Below are 23,485 nucleotides of genomic sequence, written 5' to 3'. Positions count from 1 at the left end.
GAGCACGTTGAAATGTGCATGCGGGGCCTTGCCGCAGCCGTAAATACGAGATAAAAAGCGCAGCGCAAAAAATAAATAAAATAAATAAATGCAATCGACAGGATAGGGAGGGTGTACTGTGGCCTTGTCGCCTACAATGTGAAAGTGTGAGTGAAGCCGTTGTAGGCATGACTTTCAGGGAATGAAATTTTGTTGTTTTTAGCAGCATGCTTAAATAATAATTTAAAAAAAACAAAAAAAAACAGCTTCCAGTTGTCATCAGTCACCATGGCTGATTTTCAGTGACCATTTACAACTAGGTGCAGACAGAGTAAGACTGTTTGAAAGTGTAACAGGAACTCTGAACATGTGTATAATGTATAATCACGATGTTACACCCTCACAGCAAATGCCATTGCGGCGCTACTCCGTGTGTTTACGGTCAGCCGGAGTCGGACACGGCGGTGCGGGGACGGGCGCCGCCCTCTCATGTTCCAGTGTGTTTGAAAATGAACTCAGGACCAGACACTCTGCAACGTGACCGCCGAGCCCCGTGCCGATGGCCCCGCCCCCTCCGACCAATCAAAACGCGTCAGGGTTGGGTTTGGGCGGAGCCAGGGTCTCACGGTGACCAATCAGAGCGGCCGCTTCGACAGAACTTTCAAAGACCATGCACCGGCACGTGTGTCCCTGCGTGTAAACTACCGTTGGGGGAGCGAACAAAAAAAAAAAAAAAAAAAAAAATGTCCGGAGAGTGAAAACAGACCGCTAAACAACGACAGTCGACACGAGCAGGATTCACGCTGCTTCTTTTAGGTTTTCGAGTACCTCATCGTGGGATATCGAAGCTGTTTTTTGTCGTTATGAAGCATATCTAAGGTGAGCTGGTCGGGTTTGTGTTGTTAGTCGTGATTTTGGTCGTAGCTGTGCAACTAGCATGTTAGCTGTCACTTCGGGGCTATCTGTGTAGCAGTGTTCAAACCGTGGACATCCCTTTATTTAACTGTTTCCTATTATTGCCACTATATATTACTTCATATAAGCTATAAAGCTATTCGAAATGCTCACGATTTTCAAGTGAAACTTGTGCTTTCTTTTAACCCGTTAGCTGTCCATGAATGTAAACGGACACCGTCACAATAAGAGTGTATACGTGTAACAGGCCATCACAACTAATAAATAAGAGACGATATAAAGATGTTGGCGTTCATCTAGATTTCAAGACCCATTTTTGCTTGAATTACGCGACCGTGTCAGTTTTGGTGTCTGTGGGGTGGACATACAATGTGGATGTTGCACAATGTAGTATCGGGGCTGCAAAATGCCCCACTGTGATATGTTTATACTGTGCTGTTTTTTACGTTATGCTTGCTGACGATGACGTGAAAGATGCTCTGTTTTTTGCAAATTGTCGTGACTGACCATCAAGTGAACCACTGACTTATAATCAGTGCTAACGTGATCCTGGATGCGCAGCCTATTCACAACCCTTAATTTTGTGTTCTGCTTCAACAGGCATGGAAGGCCTGCTCACACATAACTCAGATAATGCATTCATGTTTTCAATACTTAAAAGGCTAAGTAAAGGGTTTATACACTATTAGTAGTGGTTTGACAAGCTCCATTTGATCCATGGTCACCCCACCTCTAATGTTTTAGCATTTTTCCTGAATGATTTGTTTATTATCCACAAGTTTGAAACAAGTTATTGAAGCAACAGCAAATATTTTTACACTTTATTTTTAATTATGCAAGGTAAAACCATAAACTTAAATAAAATGACATAGTTCTTCTATGTTCCTAATGTGCACATAATTTTTCATAGTTTCTCTGAGAGCATCATTACAGCCTTTTTATTCTCATATATAATGTGAGCACAGTGCATTGTTTTGCTGATTTTTTTTCTGCAGAACCTGCACATCTAAAAAAAAAAAAAAGCATTGCACAAGCAAGTGTGGGCCTTTTCTCTTGTGTTTTCAGTTGATCTGGCACCTAGCTAGTGTCAGCCTTGGGGAGACAGGCTGGTATTTGTATCCTAAGTAGAGGGCATTTATCACCCTCTGTGATGTGCAACATGTTGTGGCATTTTTGCGGTTGCACAGATAGCACGTCTGCAGACCTCTTCCAGCATTATAGACGCTCTCTGTGTGGTATGCCATATTTTCTGCCTCAAAGTTAAATGTTCCATACACAACATGGTGCATCAATAACAGACCATGAAAGCTTGAGGGATTCACATGAATCTGCACAGATGGAACCCTGCAGGTTCTTGCAGATATCGCACCCTGTTGAGTGTCAGCGTGTTTGAGAGAAGCTGCACATAAATACCCAAAAACTTCACACAGGCCAAGTGTTGACCAAGTTGAACATTCAAGAAGAGAGGTCAAAGCTAATGTGTGAGCCCTTAAGGCACAGAGACATTTGTGAGTGGGCACAGTAAGGATGACTCCAGAGTATGCATAAGCCAGTCAAGCTTGACAGCTCTGACACCAGCAGTACACATTTTGCATGACTGTCCGAGGAGGTGAGATGGCAGGTCTGTGGCAGAGGTGGTGTGATCCACATTTAAACTATTTGATCACATGTATGTGGGGGACTGAGTCAACACACAAGACAAGTAAACAGTTTATAGTTTCCCTTGCAGCGATACTTAAAACTGAGACCAAGTGATTCAGCAGCAGCGCCTAGTTTTGGCCTTGATGGGTGAAGCAGCAGAGCAGCAACACAATGTTCCCTCTGTTTTGGCTCCAAGAGCATTGTTTGTGCCCTTACTAATCGCAAAAAAGTCGCAGCGTTTCCTACTGAATCTCTATTCTTCTACAAACTGAACTAAATTACCTTAGAATGGTAAAAAAAAACAAAAAACCTGAGGCTAAGAAGGACAGTTTTGGGGATAGGCTTTAGGAAGGGGAGGGAGTGTACGTGTCCTCAATGTTCTCAGCCAACAATAAAACAATCAGTTACCACAGACTGCCAAGAAATAACTAACTGGTGGCTGTTTAAACAAACCTTCTGTTAATGAGGGTTGTCTTGCAATTCAGAATTATTATTTCCAGCTTTGGTTTCAGAGTTTCACGCTCAAAGCTGGAATAGCCTCATCTGGTGGTGACGGTTAAACTGTTGAACACATTTGATTCTATATTTACAGCTGCATTTGTCACAGTGATTGCTCTTATTACTGTGAGCATTTGGTGTTTCAGGGTTTCATTTTATAGAGTATCAAGACTGTTACTCTTGGATATGATTCTGTATTTAGTTTTGCTGGCAGGCTAAACAGATTGCATTCTTTATTTAACTGTTGTCATACACAGTGGGGGTTATTAAATATCTTTCATAATTCCCAAGTTACCACTTAGGGTAGAAAAGTTGGCCTCCATGAAAATAGTGCATCAGGTTGTTTACACCAGAAACTTGATATGCAGTATAAACCAGTGATCCTCATGTTCAATAAATCAGGATTGTTGATTGAGGTTGATATAATTATGTTTTTGTGTTATACCACAGTTGTCAAACATTGTCACACCCTGAAAACTTCTTGGCTTTGCCTCTTAGATCCCCATTAAAAGGCTTTTTTCAGAGCATTTTGTCTCTGTAACTTGATATATTTATGACTGAAACAGGACAGCGGGGCAGGACATGGAGGGATCTGTTAAAGAAACAGGCAGTTTTAGTTGATTGAAAGTCCTGGGCTGCTTAGAAATGTGTGATATTTATGGCTTCATTGGTTGGAATTAGGGTTGGTTGTAGTTTCTTATTTGATACACATATACACACACATACTGTACATATATATATATATATATATATATATATATATATATATATATATATATATATATATATATATATGTGTGTGTGTGTGTGTATATAGACATGAAAAGTAGCTCATCCTACACCATACACTGCAGACTGGATACATGAGCATGCTGGTAGATTTGTTTTTTTTGAAGAGGACAATGGAGAAGAAAAACATAAAAAAGATGCTCATTGCACATTTTCCTATAAGATATAATTTTATTAGGCTGTGCAATTGTGATGTTAAAGCATTTTGAAGGTTTTCAGTAACTGTAGAGGGCCACAAAGGATAGCTGGCGTACTTAAAACTATCAGCACATACATCAGTTTCTTTTATCATTATTTTTCTTTTATAAAAAAAGGTCAATCAAAACAAATCTGTCATATCAGAAAATGCTTAGATTTAAGTTTTAGTTATGCCAACTGGTGGAGCAACACGTGCTTATTACAGAAACGTTTGCTACTAATTTTCTGAACGTTAGGTCTGATCTAGTGGCACATAAGGTCCATTACAACTATGACCACTTTAATTTTCATAAGAAATCTGTATGTTCCCAGTCAGAGATAGTGTTCTCAAAGGTGAACCATCAGATTTTGTGTCCCTACCTGGCTTCCACCATAATGACACACAATATGTTAATCTTTATTGTGGTTGGGTAGTTTTACCCAAAACTATGATCCACTATCCACTGACAATCAAACACTTCAGTGGATGACTGAATAAATAGTGTAGGTATTGGAGCTCACTGGACAGGACTCTGCATGCACTTTGAGTAGTTTTAACCTCCGAGGATGCTTTGACCTCTCCCATTTCCTCCACTTCAATCTGGGTTATTGTTACGTAGGTTTCAGCAACTTGGATTATGTAGAAAGTCCCGCAGCACGGATGTTCATTCAAACCTTCACGTCTGACTGCACCACAACCAGTCTTTGAGAGAGATTTTTTTGATCAGCAAATCTGACAGTGGGTGGAAGGAAGCTTTTATCTCAAAGACCAGATCTGTGTCACCTCAGTGAGAACTGAGTCTTCAACCATGGCAGAGATCGTGTTATACGTAGTGATTTTTTTTTTTTTTTTTTTTATTTATTTATTTTTTTTAAGGCATCCAACACCCCCTTTCCTCAAGGGGGCCCCAAAAATGAATTTGACAAACTGAAATTTTAGAGTAACAACATTAGATCACATTAGTTGAGGCTTAAATTATATTTAAACTTGACCAAATGTCTTAATTAAATGGTGTTTTAGACATAATGTATTATATCTCAGCAAGATAAAGAAGGTAAAGATTGATAGATATATTTTACATATAATATACGCATAACAGTGTAATAAGTTAATACTTTGTAATGTAATGTTCCAAGTACTTTTAGAAGTCATGTGGCGACCCAGCTCGTATAAAACGCGTGTCTCTTTGTCTCATAAATGTACATGATGTACAGTACTCAGTCCTCCCCGGCCGCTGATCTGGAGTCAGCTCTCGGGTTCGCCCCCTCGCCTCGCAGTATTCAGGAGACAAACCTCTAGGCGGAGCTCAGACCAGCGTCTGGCGCGCCGTGTATGAGCAGCCAGCCCAACCTCTGCAGGGCGCGCCGTCTCATTGGTCCAGCGGGCCGACCAATCAGCGGCCGCCGAGGCTTGCGGAAAGCACCGCCGCGTACACGTGCCGTATGTACACAGGAAAGCGGAGCGGGACAGAGCCGCCGAGAGAGCCCCGGACAGCGACGAGAGAGCCCCGGACAGCGACGTATGGAGCCGCAGACATTCCTGCTGCGGACGCTCAGGCCGGTGAGGGGAGGGGGGGCGACGCTTTTTTATTGTGCTCGGATAAAAATACAGACGGTTGTTGTGATGGAGCGGTGCGGAGCCATCCCTCTCTCAAGACAAGCGGGGAAGTTCACACATGTTTACGCACGGAGCCGCGCCACACCTTCCTGCAGTCTCCATCTGCACATTGCAGCAGGGAAGTGTCTCATGTTAGATTGAGTATGTTTCAGGTGACTATTATTGATTTAACTGGTTAATCATTTAGTCTACAAATTAATGTCAGAAATGAATAATAAGTGACCATAACAACAGTCCAGAGTCTGAAGTGATGTCTCACCACCAGTCCAAAACCTCAAATATTCAGAAAACTGACAGACATTCACATCTGAGGAGGTGTTTTTATTTATGTTAATCACCTAATTAATCAACTGACTAGTTGTAACTGCATCATCCAGGCTCAATCAGTGCATGTCATCAACCAAAAGGAGCTGGTTTTCTTTGTCAATAGCAGAGGGTTGTTTATGTAGACTGTAAATTTTTTTTTTTAAAGGTTGACCAGTCGAATTCACATTAATTAAGTACACTGTAATTACAGTCACTGTTAGTCACTTCCTTCTGTGTACAGTATCTGTATCAGATGGACACTTGTTTCTCCTTGCCATCATATCAAGCAGATTTGTGGCCAACTGCTGGAGCAGAGCCTAGCCAGAGTCAAGTGAAGTGCTGCTTCACTGGCAATAACTGGCGGTATGACTTTGCTTAATTCACTGGTGTCTCCCGCGTCTTGTTTACAACCACACTGATGCTTTTGTTGATTTAAGCGTGTTGCGTAGGTAAAGACAAGATTTATTTAGCCCCATTACACGGGGTTATCACTTTAAAAGTCAATGTGATGTTGGCAGCAGACAGTTCTCCAAGTCTATGTATACTGCGGTGCTTGTTGCCGCCAACATCCATGGTTGTCCTGGAGATGGTTCGTAGATTAAAGTGTACTTTTTCTAAGATGTATGAAAATGCCAGTTACTTTTATCCCGATGGCAAAGTGTTTCACCTGGAGCGTAAAATGTGCAGTAAGGTTTACACTAAAGATACAGTCACATTAGCTTTCTGTTCAGCGAAACTGTTCTACATTTAGCCCCAAAAAAGGATATTATCTCATGGTTCTGATGTGGTAATCAATAAATATTGACCTGAGTAGTGCAGCAACTCATGTATTTGCATTATTGATTAATATAGCAATTATGTTCTATGCAAGTTGCATAATCATGCAGTTTATGAAATGTGTATAACCCATATAGTTAGTTTACATGGTATTGATTTAAAACAGAATTAGAGATTGTGTAATATGTTTGCTTAATAAACAGCATATAAGAGTGATGCTGCTGTTTATGGTCTGGAAGTGTAATACTGTGCAAAATAAGGTGATGGCACACCAGTACAATAATGACTGCTGCATTTTCAGATACAGCACATCAGTGTATCTATTGACCAATTGTGCAAATTGGCTGTGCAAAGTTGAATTGAACTGGACCCTGACCTGCAAGTCCACCAGAGCTCACCAGGAGTTTACACCAAAAACAGGAAGTGCAACCTAGAATCTGTCAGTGTTACAGGCACCAATTGAATTAAATGGGAGACAGAGGGGATATTTGCAGGACAGAGGTGTGTTTAAATGTACTTCACCCTTTCTTAAGTGACGCCCCAGCCGAGCAGTACGTGTTTCAGAAACCCAGGTCTGTGTGGTGGTGGCAGAGTGTTCTGCTCCTGTGTCACCCTGACTCTCATGTTCCATGACAAAAACCATGTTAGCAAATCATTTGGCCTTTTTTTTTTTTTTTTTAAATATGTCACCTTCTACAAAAAAATGCCATGGGTTAATAAGGATCCATGCAAATCACTGCTCAGTTAGTCAGACGTATGCTGCAGTACATTCAGAAAGTATTCAGACCCCTTCACCTTTCCCACATTTTGTTATGTTGCAGCTAAATGCTGAAATTGTTTCCCCCTCCTCAGTCCACACTCAAAATCCCATAATGACAAAGCAAAAACAGAGTTTTTTGCAAATCTCTTAAAAAACTGAAAATGAAATGTCACATTGACAAAAGTATTTGGCAGCGATTACAGCCTCCAGTCATCCTGGGTGTGACATGACAAGCTTTACACACCCAGTTTTGGGGATTTTCTGCCATTGTTCTCTGTAGATCCTCTAAAGCTCTGTCAGGTTGGATCAGGGCAGTTGGTGGACAGCCATTTTCAGGTCTCTCCAGAGATGTTCAAGCCTGGGCTCTGGCTGGACCACTCAAGGACATTCACAGAGTTGTCACGAAGCCACTGCTGCGTTGTCTTGGCTGTTTGCTTATATGTCATGGTCCTGTTGGAAGGTGAACATTTGGCCCAGTCAGAGGTCCTTAGTACTGTGGACCAAACATGACCAGTTTCCCTGTCTCTACTGATGAAAAAACACCCTCACAACATGATGCTGCCACCACCATGCTTCACCTTTGCTGATGGTATTGGGCAGGTGATGAGTGGTGTCCGGTTTCCTCCAAACATGACACTTAAAATTGAGGCTAAACAGTTCAGTCTTTGTCTCATCAGCCCAGATAATCTTGTTTCTCACGGTCTGAGAGTCATTTAGATGGATTGTTCCTCTCAGCTCCACACATGATCTCTGAAGCTCAGCCAGAGTGACCATCAGGGTCTTGGTCACCTCTTTCCAAGGCCCTTCTCCCCCGATTGCTCATATATCTTTGAAGAGGTATGTAAATATTCAAAAAGAAGCATGTAGAGTGTTTTCTGTATAGATTATTCTTCAGGCTTTGCCTGTGAAGAGGCAGACAGGAAACAAAGAGGAGAGATGGGGGTATGACATTCAGAAAGGGTCCCAGGTTGTCGAACCCTAGACATTGCAGTTGAGTCATGCCTTTAACCATTCAGCTACCAAGGCACTCCAGCATTAACCATCTTTTGTCCTGCGAGCCTTGTTAGATACTCTTTCCCCACACTAAGATAGACACTGAGTTGCATAATCAGAAATTGGTCTTACTGAGTGCATTTCCTGTGAATAATTCAAGTGGGGGCCAGCATAGTGGATCGTTGGTTACCTCACAGTCATTGGTTCGAACCTGCCCTGGCCGGTTCCTTGTGTGGAGTTCACATGTTCACTGCGTGTGTGTCTGTGTGGGCTTCTGCCTGGTGCTCTGGTTTCCTCCCACAGTCCAAAGACACACAGGTTAGGTGAAGTGGAAATGCTAAATTGCCTGTAGGTGGGACTGCGAGTGTGACTGTTGTGTCTATGTTTTATTCTTGAACTTGGGGATGCACTCCCTAAGCAAATGGCCTACTACAGTTGTCTTAGCAAGTGGGTGGGCCAAGATGGCAAATCCAGGCGTTCTAGTAGCCTGAGCACAGTTCACCACCTCCACCTCCACCCTCCGCTGTGTGTCTTTTCTATCACCCGTGGAAGTATGCATGGATGCCAGCCTGCCTCGACGCCCACTCACGCCCTGCTTGCACATTTCCAGATAATAATTGCTCCTTCCCCCGCCCAATTCACTCGTAGCGCACACACAGTTTGTCATGTGCAAGTGTGCATCATCCATCTGACCAAACATAATGCTGATTAGCATTTCATGGCTTGGAAGGAAGCAGCTTAGTTTCATCATTGCCGCATCACATGAATTTGTCAAACTCAACTCTACCTGCAGCTGATCACCGCTTTCATGTTCCAAGTTTGTTCTAGTCATTTCTGTGTAATGAGTTACATCTGTCATGAGCTGTCCACACCTGTTATCCTCTTGTCAGGACTAATAAGCAATCTCCAGCTGGTGGTGGCTGCTTTGGACCTGGCTACTCAGCCACATTGGGTTATTGCGTCAAGACAGGACGCTGAGGTACGTCAGAGCTGTCAGTGCAGGAACATACTTAAACCTGTCCTGAACAAATTCTGCATCAAAAAGCATCAATGCACACCTACGGGAGAAAGGTAAAGAGGGTTGTGGGACAGCCAGGTGTATAAAAATCGACGGGACTGACGACTGAGGACTGGCCTGTGTTGTCTTCTGGTTGCGTCTGCAGGGCTTAAGGGATTATGGGGTATCTCCCTTACCCAAGGAATAAATAGCACTAGACTTTTACTTGCGTAGGTGGTGGCCATATATATACACTATGAGTTGCTATTGAGAATCAAACCCTAATTTATAGAAGCCTTCTGATGTTAAGCTTTGACCCCTCCTCCTGGTGTTGTGTTTGTTTTGACTGTCCTCTGGGTAAAAGGGGACTAAGCTGTGACGACTAACAAATGTCCCTTGTACTTTCGGCATTAGCACATGTTCTACGGTTCTATATTCAGATGCATACATACGCACTTGCTACATGAAAATAGGAGTAGGAGATTATTGTCAATGTGTGCTCAAGACGAGGTGATTGTTTTTTCTTGATAATCTGGGTAAAAGGCTAACAGATGGGCGCTCAACAACAGCACACTCACACATTCTGACAAGCATACAGTCTGCACCATAAGGCAGGGAAAACATCTCACGGCCATATTTGAATCTTCTTTGAAGGCCAACATGATAAACTGATGATAAGCATTCTTTTTCATTCTTTTCATAGCTGCAGTCCTTGGGAGATACTGGCAAGACCTAGTGTTTTGTAATCCTGCAGCTCGTGTTATTCATTCTCTGTCTCTGTCTATTTCTCTGTCATCTCAGGTGGCCTTTAGCACCTAGAGCAACACATCTCTGAAGAGGCGAGAAGACCAGATACAGAGTGAAGATAATATTTTTTGCTCTCACCAAGAGCTGTTTTTCTCACTCTCTCTCACGATCTCTCATCCCATCTGTTGGAGCACTTACGCCAAGGCTGTTTCATAACCACCGTTTCGGCTCTCGTCTGCACTTCCATGAGTGACATTTCTTCATGAGATAGTTAAGATAATTTGCTGTCTTTTGGAAAAGCAGCCTTTGTTGGAAGATTTCGCAGCCATTCAGACATTTTGAAAAACCTTGAAAGAAGGGCTCACAGCCCAAAACTCTCCCATTTCACAGGTTTTGGCAGGAGATACCATGAATTTCTCACCTTAGTTCTTTTAACTACAAGTCAACAACTATGATTCACCTGTGGATACATAGTCCCACTTAAATTTAACTTGCTCCTGTTTTCTCCTCGGCTGACACCTTAATCCAGCTGTTCCAGCCTCATCCTACTCTAGTATGAGTTATGACAACTCTAAATCAACGGCCAGCAGCAGCACTCGGGGGCGAGTGGCAAGGGCCAACGAGAAAGACAATGACCAGGAAGCACAGTCAGAAGGGTTAAACTCCCCGAAAACCAGCGATGGTCAGCCCAGTGCCAATGTCACGTCCCCCAGCCCGTCCCCCAGCGGAGGGTCAGGATCTGGAGGTTCGACCAGAGACCAAAGGGGGCTCAACTCAGACGATATGGACGGCCTTTCCAGCGGGAACGACTCCGGGGAGAGGGAAAGTGAGGGTGGGATGGAGAGGGAGAACAGGTCACAGGGGCGCCAGTCCACACGCAGCTCCCACAGCTCGTCGAACGGCAAGGACTCCGGCATGATGCTGGAGACCACAGAGAGCAACAAGAGGTAAGAGGAGAAGAAGTCTGCATTTCAGTTTCTGACAATGCTGAAAGAATGGCTTTTTATTTTTTGAATTTATTTTCTTTCTCAAGCAGTCCATAGCATGACGAACACATCAAGTGGTGTTAGGATACAATAGGTAACAATAGGTTTATAGCCCACCACTTTGATTATGCACAACATTACAGGTAGCTGAGCTGTTTCTTAAGAAAACAACCCCACATCTGTCACTAGATGTCATGAGAAGTTCTTATTGGTGGCTTTACTTTGGCAGAACGTTAGTGTGTTTGGCGTAGGTCCCTTTCGCTCAGAGTAAGAAACTGGTTTGAAAATTGGTTTTCAGGGCCTTTTCTTTCCAAAGGCAGTTTTCAAACAACAGCAACTTTTTTTTTAAGGTGTGTTACACCGTTGGAAAATGTAGCAGAAATGCAAGTAAAGAACTGTCTTTTAAACTAAAAAAGGTTGTTCATGCATTGCTTGCTAATGCACCCTGACAGAGTATCAGACATTATTAGCAGTAACTGCTGTCTGCTGTTTATTTTCGACACCCATTTGCGCTCAGGAAATGCACAGGATTGCATTGTTGAGTTCAGCTATGTATACTTCATCTTATATAAGGACATTATAGATAATTATAGACACACATACAATTGTGTTATTAGGTTTCTGTCTTTCTGGGCTGGCCTGCACATGCCACTGCACATGTACAACACAGCAGCAGTGCAGACATACTCATTCCCACGTGTGTGTAAAAATGTTCCTGCTTACCTTTCCCAGTTCCAACTCCCAGAGCCTCTCACCCCCCAGCGGCTCCCTGGCCTACAGCCTGCTGATGACCAGCTCGGAGCACGACCCCCCCTCCACCTCTGGCTGCAGCAGCGACCAGTCAGCGAGGGTCCAGACCCAGAAAGAGCTAATGAAGGCCATCAAGGAGCTGAAGCTCCGCCTGCCATCTGAGCGCAAAGCCAAGGGCCACTCCAGCACTCTAAATGCACTCAAATATGCACTTCAATGTGTCCGACAAGTCCGAGGTGAGGATCTGTTTTTGTTTCTACCTTCTATTTTTAAGCCCAGGAATGTGACAGTGTGTATGTGACAAGCAAAATCTTACCATTTATCTGATTGATTGATTGATTGATTGATTGATTGATTGATTGATTGATTGATTGATTGACTGATTTTAATCCCCTTACCCCTGAATACTCTTTTACAGCCAACAAGGAGTACTACCACCAGTGGAGCGTGGAGGAGTGTCAGGGCTGCAGTCTGGACTTGTCGACCTTCACAATTGAGGAGCTTGATAATATCACCTCAGAATACACCCTCAAAAACACTGTAAGTTTACACAGTTCTTTTCTTCCTCCTGCCTCTCTCTGCAGGTATCTCATTACTGTGCCGACTGAGCCGTGAACATTATCTTTCCATTACTTTTTCTTCCCCTGGGTGTGAAACGCAACTGCATGGAAAGGACACATTGGTTTAGTCACATGGCCTCGAATGCCACTAAGATTAATGAGAAACATGATGCCTGTGATACAAGTACTATACTAATCATTTCCTTGTACATCTTTCAAAATAATGGACTTCAATAACAGCCCATTGATAGAAAAACACTGCAGAGAGTACAATGACAGGCTTAGGCCTCAATTGTGCTCCCTTGCGGACGTGCACATGGACAGCTGCGGACACCACAGACATGTAGTTGTTCTTATTATACCGCCACCTTGTCGAGACCACTTGGATGAGCGCATGCACAGGACACAACAAATTGGAGGGTACAGAGCCCTGTGTTCACCCTCTGATGACAAAATTTATGTCACACAGACCCTCACAGATCCTCACGTACTAGAAGATGTGGAAAGTATAACACCAGCTTTAGATGCATTTGGACTATTTCTTGCCAAGAAAGTTTCTTCTTCTCCCTTTTTTTATCATCCACCATCTTACCATCTTAAATTGGGAAGAATATGGGCAACTTAAATTAAGATTCAGAGATCCAGTCCACCCGGTTCACTTGTGTTTGAAATGTAATGCAAATACACGATACACAGATTATTATTATTAGCTTATTTTCTCAGCGAACGTTTGCTTGGCTCGTGTTCAGAAACACCCTTCCTCACGCTTCTTAATTCAGTAACAGAGATGGATACCACTGAGCTGCCAAATGCAACTGTGCCCAAAAAAAAATCTTTTTTTCTGATTGTTGGAGAAGTCAAAACATGTTTCCCTAAATTGCTGTGCTTCCCTCTCTTGTTTCGCCAGGACACGTTCTCCATGGCCGTGTCTTTCCTGTCAGGGAAGGTTGTGTACATATCGCCGCAGGGCTCATCCCTGTTGCGCTGTAAGCCCGAGTGTCTACAGGGGACTATGTTTTCTGATCTTCTGGCCCCACAGGATGTCAGCACTTTCTACAGCGGCACAGCGCCCTGCCGCCTGCCTTCCTGGGCCTCCTGCATCGGGTCTGGTGAGCTCAGACAAAGAGAAACTGGGAGAGGGTTTGGAAAATTTTCTATGACAAACTCCTCTAATCCAATCAGGGAAAGGTGTAGTCTTGGTTAAATATCATGTTACTGTTTCCTGTATGGACTGACTCTTTCTCACGCTCTTTCCTCTCAGCCTCTCCTCCAGTCGACTGCACCCAGGAGAAGTCCATGTTCTGTCGGATCAGCGCTGACCGCACGCATGGCGGCGAGATGCGCTACTACCCGTTCCGCCTCACGCCGTACCAGCTCACTTTAAAAGACTCAGATGCTGCCGAGCCACAGCCTTGCTGCCTGCTCATCGCAGAGAGGGTCCACTCTGGATATGAAGGTATATAACGCTATACCGTATTGTTTCGTGAGAAAAACAGAGGGGTATACTGACATGTGACATTTTAAGGATGGGGTTATATCACAAACATTTACTAATATATCAACAAAATCAACTCAAAATCACTCCTACATTATAAAAAGTGAAAGAAAAATAAAACTAAGATGATAAGCCTGTCGTGATTTAGCTTTAATTACCTCCCTCCCTTCTGTCTGTCTGTCATGTTTCCTACATTCATACACAGGGCATTTCCTGGTTATCACCTATTTTATGCGCAGCTTAAGATCTTTGTTTTCAGAGCCGTCACACTGTACAATTTTGGGCTGTCAACAGTTTAACATTTGTAAGAGAAACATGAAAAAGTCTTTGGTTCTTAATACAAAACAGTGAGACACATCCACTGTCAGGAATCAAGCACCAAATTCTCAGTGTATCTACAACCAACCAGATGCGAGCTGATGAGGTGCCTCCGCCCTCCAACTTTTGCTTTTTGCATTGCAGGGCTACAGTTTATCACACACTCATTCATCGCACAGTCTGACATGCCCTAAATTGATACCACACAGTCTGACAGATTTCATTAGAGCGATCCTGCACAGTGTGACATGCAATGAACGCACATGATCATTGTCTCAAGGTTATGCAATGGAATATCCCAGCATTCAGTAATAAGTGAGTAATAGTGAGTTAATAATAATAATAATAATAATAATAATAATAATAATAATAATAATAATAATACAGGGGAAAGAAATGATCTGAGTGTTAATGCTTCTCACCATGTTTTTATTGTGGCTGTGCAGCATTGATAATGTTATGTCAGAGTAACCCAGGTATCACATATTCAGTTTGATTATCAGCTCTGTCCTAGTTTCATTATTGAATGTTTTGACTAAAAAAATCTGATTTGATGTATTTTAGTATCAAGATCAGATCCGTCTTGCATGTAGATGTAGCCGCTGTTGCAGACAGACACCATTTGGCTCAACAGGGCTACTCTCCACATGATTAACTATGAACTTTACTCATCATTCCTCACTGCATAATTTAAAACTAGTGAACCATACACTTGAAACTGTGCTGAGCTGTGTGTGTGTGTGTGTGTGTGTTAGACAGAGACAGGAGGCAGCCCCTGTCTCACTGATTTGCGTTGGAATACCATATTCCCCTGAATATGGATCATATCATAGACACCAAGTGGTTGGATGTCAGACTGTCAGCAGAACATCTTCTCATCTGATGCATGTGTGTCCTCTGTGCCTTCCAGCTCCTCGTATCCCTCCAGACAAGAGGATCTTCACCACCAGTCACACTCCCAGCTGCCTCTTCCAGGAGGTGGATGAGAGGTCAGTTGCTCAACCTCTGATGTGATGCTCGCTGCTGTGTTGCCTTCTGGCTGTAGGATATGGATGAAGAGTATCAGATTATCAAACAGATCTTTTTCTACATATATAACACCTCTACTACGACACACACACACTCGCACACTGATGATACATCAGGGGCAGTATCTTGGCCAAGGACACTACGACAAATTCAAATTTTAAAAACATTCAGTGTATACATATTTTTTTTTTTTAGCATTCAATACAATTCAACTATCTGCTATTCAAAAACTATTCAAATTGCTCAAATTCATAAAATTTGAACTTTTTTTTATTTTATTTTCGCAGCCATTATTTGCTTCTATAATAAAAGTGAAAACGTGACTCTTTTATTCACTTTGTTTTATTATTCAGTTGTAAACTGATGTGTTTACAGCTATAAAGCAGTAACAGATACAGTATATAACAGATGCACCATGACTCTCTAACAGTCGTACTCGAACTGTGTTTGCAGGGCAGTGCCGTTGTTGGGCTACCTGCCTCAGGACTTGGTGGGAACCCCCATCCTCCTCTGCGTCCACCCCGAGGACAGGCCCATGATGGTGGCCATACATGAGAAGAGTGAGTCCGTTTAGCACTGAACTCACTGTGACTGCAGCTGCTGTTCACACACGTCATGTACTGAACAATGTCCCGTATTCAGATTTAGTTATAACTGGAAGATCTGGAGTTCTCGGTAGTGTAAGAGAGCAATGGATTCAATGCTATAAGTCCCTGTGGCCTAAGAAAATTTGAGTTATTTCACATAAAAAAATCTTTAATAATTTCCATATAAGTTTCTTTATTCCATGTCAGCTTTCTCACACAATGTCTGCTCTGTTGTCTCTCTTCAGTCTTTCAGTTTGCAGGGCAGCCGTTTGACTATTCACCCATGAGGATGTGTGCCCGGAGTGGGGAGTATGTGACTATCGACACCAGCTGGTCTTCCTTTGTCAACCCCTGGAGTCGGAAGGTGGCGTTCATCGTCGGGCGCCACAAAGTCAGAACGTAAGTTTATTATTTCACAAATGCTGCCAGAGAATTTCCCAGAAAGTATTTGAAATTGAAAAAAAAGAAAAGATAGAGGGAAGTGGTTTTAATTAGTGAAAGGAAAAACATATCTCTTTTTCCTCTCCATCTGTTCCCAGGAGCCCTCTGAACGAGGACGTGTTCACCACGCCACAGGGCTGCGAGAGCCGGGTCACCACACCTGATATTGTCCAGCTGAGCGAGAAGATCCACCGGCTCCTGGTGCAGCCGGTGCACAGTGGCAGCTCTCAGGGCTACAGCTCGCTGGGGTCGAGCGGCTCGCGGGGCTCCCGCCGTTCGCACCAACAGCACCTTAGTGCCTCAGCCACCTCGTCCAGCGACAGCAACGGCCCCGCCATGGACGAGGCTGCTGCCGCCGTTGCTTTACACAAACCTGTGAGTCTGAGCAACAACATTCAACATAAACAACACAGCACTTACAGAATATTTGTAATTTGTTCACAAAACCCAACATAATCTTCTGAGTCTGATGCTGTGATTTTTCCAGATGACGTTCCAGCAGATCTGCAAAGACGTTCACATGGTCAAGACTAACGGACAGCAGGTTTTCATTGAGTCCCGCAACCGGCCACCGCCCAGAAAAAACACCAGCACAGGTAAAAGAATGAGGCCAGTTGACTGACGTTGTCTGGTTATATCTCAGTGTGTGTGTGTTAGAAATCAAAGAGGAATCCATGACCACCATTATCAATTTAAACAGTAGGTGGCACTAATTCTCCGGACTGATGCCATTAAACCATTCAGAAAAAGAGTCGGATAATGTTATTTCTAGAGCACCGGCCAGAGCTCAAACATTGGCAAACTGTAACTGTAGTTCATCATGATTTATTTCCTGCCCATTCCCACTGCACTTTGCAGCATTTTGTCTTTATCTATACACCAACTGCTCCATCAGCAATGCGGAAAATATTTTACTTATATTTTGGCTTTCCTGGTTTTAGCTTTTTTTTTTTTTTTGAAAATGCACATAAAAACTATGATCAAGCACAGACCACCAAGGCCAAGCATACACCAGACTTCAGAGAAAAAAAATGCTAAATAAATAAATGATCTGGATCTGTCTCAAAATTTGATGAGTTCTTCCCTGGCTCATGTCCCATCCCTTCACAAAGTTCAGTGCAAATCGGTTCAATACTTTTTGCGTAATCGTGCTGACTATACACAAACACAGGTGAAAACATAACAAGTGGTTGGAAATACATTCGTTGATAGAAAAACCTGCCTGTTACTGGGGAGTAGTAAACTGCTCATCTCAAGTTTTTCATTCCTCTTCCTCTTTATTCTTCATCCAGGCACAACAAGCATCAGAGCCATCAGCAGCGACCCAATCAGAGGTCTGATAGCAGACATGACAAACCCACCCAAAGCTTTGGTCCCTGCACCACTTGTACAGAAGGAGCCTCCGGCTGGCTACTCCTACCAGCAGATCAACTGTCTGGACAGCATCATTAGGTGTGTGTGTGTGTGTGTGTGTGAAGCCATACACACTAGCTTGTCATTTTTTTGTTCATCACTTTACTCATCCAACACGTTTGTTTCCACGCAGGTACTTGGAGAGCTGCAACATTCCCAACACAGTTAAAAGGAAGTGCGGCTCCTCCTCCTGCACCGCTTCCTCCACGTCTGATGACGACAGACAGCAGGAGGCCAGCGGCAACAACAAAGGTGAATTCAGATTTTATTTTTTTAATTGACTGGATTTCTCTATGGAGGCTTGTAAAGCCTGGATTACTGATAGGCAGGCTTGTTCCTGCATCAGGTCAGTATTCAATAACAAATTTTTGTCGGTGTTTTTGTTCCTGCAGGTGGTTCAGTTAGCATCGTAGGTGAACCACCTACTCTGCCTCTGACCATGGCCACAAAGGCAGAGAGTGTAGCCTCAGTCACGTCCCAGTGTAGCTTCAGCAGCACCATCGTGCATGTGGGAGACAAGAAGCCTCCCGAGTCAGGTGGGCATCATCAACACTCTGTGTCTGTAGTGTGTTATTCAGCAGGTTTGTATGAGTTGTTCGCAGGCCTTCAGAGGCCTTTGATATGGTTAAAAAGTTCAACTTAATATTATTGTTAACCAGCAACATGCTCTGATACTGTTTTCTTATTTCACCTTGAGACTGATCAAATGTGCTTGTAAAAGTCTTTGTTTTTCAGAAACCTGGAGCCACATGATAAAACCACAAACTGCAAATAAACTGATTAACGCCTTTTGTTCTCATCAGAGTTTATCCTGGAAATTTTCATGCCATCTTTTTCAGAGTTTGTTCTTATCTCTACCCAAACACGTCCTCTACTGTTTCCACTTTCTTTCACTGAGACTAACTTTTGCCAGATAATGTTACATAAGAGTGTTGGAATCAGCAACTTAACACAGCACTGTTTTATTTATTTACTTGATAGGAAATCAGTACAAAATACATGTAAACATTCCAGATTATAGCAGAAATGCTAATTTACATCAGTAGTCTGTAGGCAGGTAACAGAAAAACAGAAAACATTACAAGTTACAATACACAAATAAAATTAGAAAGTACACAAATTAAAAGGACACATACATTTCACTGCATACTGAGTTAAAAGTGATCACAGATCAGATCAGACACTTGTCATTTCTTCAAACATTTTCTCTAACACCCTATCATGCTTCTTCCTTATCACAGACATTGTTATGGAGGAGGCTCCGACAACTCCTCCGCTGGCTCCTCCTATGTCGACGCCGATGCCTCCCGCAAGCAGACCCATTACCTCTCCTCGTCCTCCTCCTCCTCCTCTTCCTCCTCCTCCTCCTCCTGCACCACACCTCCCCCCGCCACCTCTCCCTCAAGCTAACCAGCCAGAGAGGGACAGCCGGAGAAGTGGAAGCGTTGGAGGCGGAGGAGGCCGGCTGGGTCTGACAAAGGAGGTGCTATCCGCCCACACGCAGCAGGAGGAGCAGGCCTTCCTCGACCGCTTCAAGGACCTTAGCAAGCTGCGCGTGTTCGATCAGACGGCGTCCTCCACCGTGCGATGCCACACTCCAGCTGCCAACCCCCTGTCACGAGGTGGGGGCGCCCCCCCCTCACACACACACACACACACACACACACACACACACACACACACACACACACACACACACACACACACACTCACTCCCTGGATCCAGTTACTATGCAATATGATCATTTTCTCGTTCCATTGACTTCTGTGATGGATCTGTGACATAAAGAAGCAAAACAAACGTTGCTTGGCGCCAAATGTTGTTACTTTACTGTGTCTCCCCTTCTTTTCCCCCAGGGGTGCGCTGTTCCCGTGACTACCCCGCTGCAGGAAGCAGCACCGGTCACAGACGTGGTCGTGGAGGAAAGAGACTGAGGCACCAGGAGTCATCTGACCAGCACAGCTCTCTGGGCATGAACGGGAGCCACAGAGACCCCAGAACCACCACAGCCCCCATGCCCCTCAACATGCCCCTCAACATGCCTCTCAACATGCCCCTCAACATGCCCCTGGGACCCCCCACAAACTCCTCCTCCTGGCCCTCTGTAGGCTCCCAGGCCAGCATTCCCGCAGCCCCTTTCGCTCCTGGCATGCTTCCGATCTACCCTGTGTACCCACCGCTCGCACAGCCCTTACCCATCCCAGACCCATCACGTTTCCCCCCCACCCAGATGGTTCCCCCCATGATGGCCCTTGTTCTGCCCAACTACATGTTCCCCCAGATGGGAGCACCCATCTCTCAGCCAGGTGCCACCCCCGGACACTTCTACAATCCTAACTTCACGTACCCCGGTGCCACCCCAGCCACTGTCCCCACCGTTGTCTCCAACCCAGTGCCCGTGCCCATCCCCATCCCCGGCACCTGCGCCCCGTCTCGTAGCAGCACCCCGCAGTCCTACAGTCAGACGCCTGCTGACCGCGAGGGTGCAGAGTCCCCCCTCTTCCAGTCCCGATGCTCCTCCCCACTCAACTTGCTGCAGCTGGAGGAATCACCAAGCAACCGGTTAGAGGTTGCCACGGCGCTGGCGGCATCACAGCAAGCCACGCCGTCTGTGCAAGGCGGTGCAGCCGGGGGACAGAGCTCAGCCAATCAGAGGAGCTCTGATAATACTTCCAAGGAGAATGAAAATGTAAGAATAGAGATGTTCAGAATAGCATGTAGTATTTTCAAAATTCCTTATTTCTAGGAAGAATAAAAAAAATATATATTCTCTTCTCCTTTTCCCATTTTCCCATCAGGGCGAAGCTAACGAGTCCAACAACGACGCGATGTCCACCTCCAGCGACCTGCTGGACCTGTTGCTGCAGGAGGACTCCCGCTCCGGCACGGGCTCAAATGCCTCTGGTTCAGGGTTCTCAGGGACGAGGTCCTCGGGTTCAGGCTCCGGCTCCAACGGCTGCAGTTCCTCTGGCACCAGTGGCACCAGTCAGTAGATTAACTTTACCAGACTCTACTGAATCAAATAGATCAAGTGTAGTTTCTAACAAATGATGTAACCTAAATTCATTCCAGTTATTGGCTTTGCATTAAAGGAAACACTCCACTCTCTGGTTGAGATATTGTTTGGAGCACAGACTTCCCAAAGCAGATTGCAAGTAATTCTCAACTTTAAATGTCCTTGTCCACACAGGCAGCAGTCAGGGCAGCCACACCAGCAAGTACTTTGGCAGCATCGACTCATCAGAGAACGACCACTCCCGCAAACAGCCAGCAGGGGGCAGCAGCAGCGCCGGGGGAGACGGTGGTGAGGAGCAGTTCATCAAGTGTGTCCTACAGGACCCCATCTGGCTCCTGATGGCCAACACAGACGACAAGGTCATGATGACCTATCAGCTGCCTGTCAGGTACGACACAGGACCAGACCATCTGAGAAACTTCCATCTGTTCATCAATCATTAAGGAAGATGTTTTTTTCTTCTTTACTCTGAGTACACTTGATTTAAGAAGGAAAAAAAAAGAAAAGAAAAAAATCATCTTGCTTTTTTTATGGTGCAGCAAACAGGGCTCTGAAGTTTATATTTCTTACATTGCATCAGCTGTTTTTCAGGTGCCATCCATGAGGCGTGTTATGACCAAGCAGTTGATGGTCAGAAAAGACAGCAGGTTTACAGTGACCATAATTTTCCTGTGCCTGTATAACAGGGACATGGAGACGGTGCTGCGAGAGGACCGCGAGGCCTTGAGGAGCATGCAGAAACATCAGCCACGCTTCACAGAGGAGCAGAAAAGGGAGCTGAGCCAGGTTCACCCTTGGATCCGCACAGGACGCCTGCCACGGGCCATCAACATCTCTGTGAGTACGCTGCAGCCAAGAAAGGTTCAAAAACAAAACAAAATCCATCAATTAAGCATCAAATACCAACAGATCATGTTTCTCTGTGGTTTCAGGGCTGTACAGGCTGCAAGTCTCCCCCCTCTGTGCCTCCAGCCGCCCCGTTCGATGTGGAGATCCATGAGATGGAGCTGTGCAGCGTGCTGAAGGCTCAGGAGGAGGGCGCGAGCGGGGGCAAGAAAAATCTTGCAGAAACAGCCATGGATGAAGCTCATGCAGAGGACGAAGAAGAAGAGGCGGAAGAGAAAGGAACCAAAACACAGGACAGCAACCAAGAAATGACAGCAGAGGAGCAGAGGGTGACGTCAGATGAGGCGGAGGAAAAGGCGGAGGCTCAGCCGCCTGAGTCTGACATGACTCACTGAGTAGGTGGCCAAAGATAAGGAACTTTATCAGGATCTTTCTACGCTGATATGCAGAAAATGTGCATCTTCCTGGACTTTGTGGCCGTGACATCACTACACAGGGTGTAAGGTGTTAAAACAGGCTCTTAAGGTGCATTTTGATCCAGACAACTGCCATTTGTTGTTGGACAGGTCAGGCAGGGCACTTGGCCAAGTTAATTCTTCACTGAGTCTGACTTTGATGACAGCACGCCAGGCATGTTGTAGGACTGCATATGAAATGTCTTGGGAACCACAGGACATGCACACACACACGCACACACTCAGTTTTAGAGAGTGAATTAGGACGTTTTCTTTTCTCTCTCAGCTGTTCTCATAGTTCTTAGTATATTTATTTAAGTTGTAAAATAATCAGAAAGGACTAAGGTGAATGTGTTTTTAAAAAAAAATTTAAAAATAAATAAAAAAGACGCCTTTACATAAAGATGGATGTTCTTCACCACAGTGTCAGGGGTTCAGCTCATGAGGAAAGAAGGGAGTTTACCTGTGACTTCTCCTCTTGTGGAATGTTTCCCAGGTCGTCCAGGATCCTGATCCCAGTAGATCCAGATTACTATTATTATTATTATTATTATTTTTTTTTTTTTTTTTTTTTTTTTTTTTTTAAATGTAAAATCTTGGCCCCAATGAAAAGATAGAAAATTTCATCTAATAGAGAAAATGTACAGTGAGAAACATGTTATTTTGTAAACATTGTGTATATTTTTATACTTTCATCCACAGCAGAGAGAGGATAATCGCCCAAAAAGAGTATCTGTACTGTAAAAAGTGTATGTGAAAATCCAGGATTGAAAATCATTACCTGTTATGAATTTAGAGACAGAAAAAAAAAACCCAAACAATTAAAAAAAACACACAATCAGATCACAGTCTGAGAGAGACGGTGTTTTCGTGTGACACTACAATCTAGTGCGATGTACAGCTTAATGGTGGGGCAGTGTGGTAAAATCGCCAGGGGACAGAACTGGACTTTTAAGGTGTCTCCTCGGCCGGGCATTAGTTGGTGCATTCGTGTGGTCGCTCCACGGTGAGAAATGAACAATGCCACTCGGAGAAATGATTCTCTCACCTCACAGACAGTATTCCCAACACTGCCAGCACCCTAAGGAGGCTGAGAGGAGGGAGAGCATTTTTTGTGTTTCCAGTGCTCGCTCATGGTGGTAAGTGGCTTTTTGAAAGAGGTGGACGTTAACTCTTTACAAAGTCTATAGAGTTCGGACAGTGTTTACTATCTTCTCTTTTCCTCTGTACCTTACTCTCTGTGGCACTGTTCTGGTCATGTGATATCCTATGCTTTATGGCGTCAGTGGTGTCTGCGACAGTTTCTTAATATTTTTGTGAAATTCTTTGTACAAAAAAAAAAGACAATAAAATTGACTTGAAAGGCCTGTAAATGTGAGGTCTGATTTTTG

The 23,485-nt window shown here is 44.2% G+C and overlaps 1 protein-coding gene across 2 annotated transcripts; it reads left to right on the top strand.

The window, feature by feature from the left end:
• Positions 1-660: 660 nt before the first annotated feature.
• Positions 661-23,461, top strand: per1b (period circadian clock 1b). Of its 2 annotated transcripts, none has more exons than XM_071459992.1 (20): positions 661-858; positions 10,252-11,144; positions 11,916-12,169; positions 12,352-12,473; positions 13,401-13,602; positions 13,755-13,949; positions 15,217-15,295; positions 15,789-15,895; positions 16,168-16,321; positions 16,462-16,738; positions 16,851-16,959; positions 17,656-17,815; positions 17,910-18,028; positions 18,169-18,312; positions 19,018-19,398; positions 19,634-20,466; positions 20,576-20,762; positions 20,968-21,181; positions 21,480-21,630; positions 21,726-23,461. In XM_071459992.1, the coding sequence occupies exons 2-20, from the start codon at positions 10,753-10,755 to the stop codon at positions 22,032-22,034; spliced, it is 4,389 nt and encodes a 1,462-aa protein (XP_071316093.1). In that variant the 5' UTR covers positions 661-858; positions 10,252-10,752; the 3' UTR covers positions 22,035-23,461. The 2 variants fall into 2 exon arrangements, with proteins under 2 accessions (XP_071316093.1, XP_071316095.1); XM_071459994.1 differs by lacking the exon at positions 661-858 and adding an exon at positions 5,244-5,560.
• Positions 23,462-23,485: the final 24 nt, after the last annotated feature.

This window comes from Trachinotus anak, unplaced genomic scaffold, assembly GCF_046630095.1.
Source record: "Trachinotus anak isolate AG129_WGS33_773 ecotype Australia unplaced genomic scaffold, CSIRO_AGI_Tana_v1 ptg000023l, whole genome shotgun sequence".
NCBI classification, from domain to species: Eukaryota; Metazoa; Chordata; class Actinopteri; order Carangiformes; family Carangidae; genus Trachinotus; species Trachinotus anak.
Note: the sequence above shows the minus strand (reverse complement) of the source record. Positions and strands in the feature narration are given on the sequence as shown.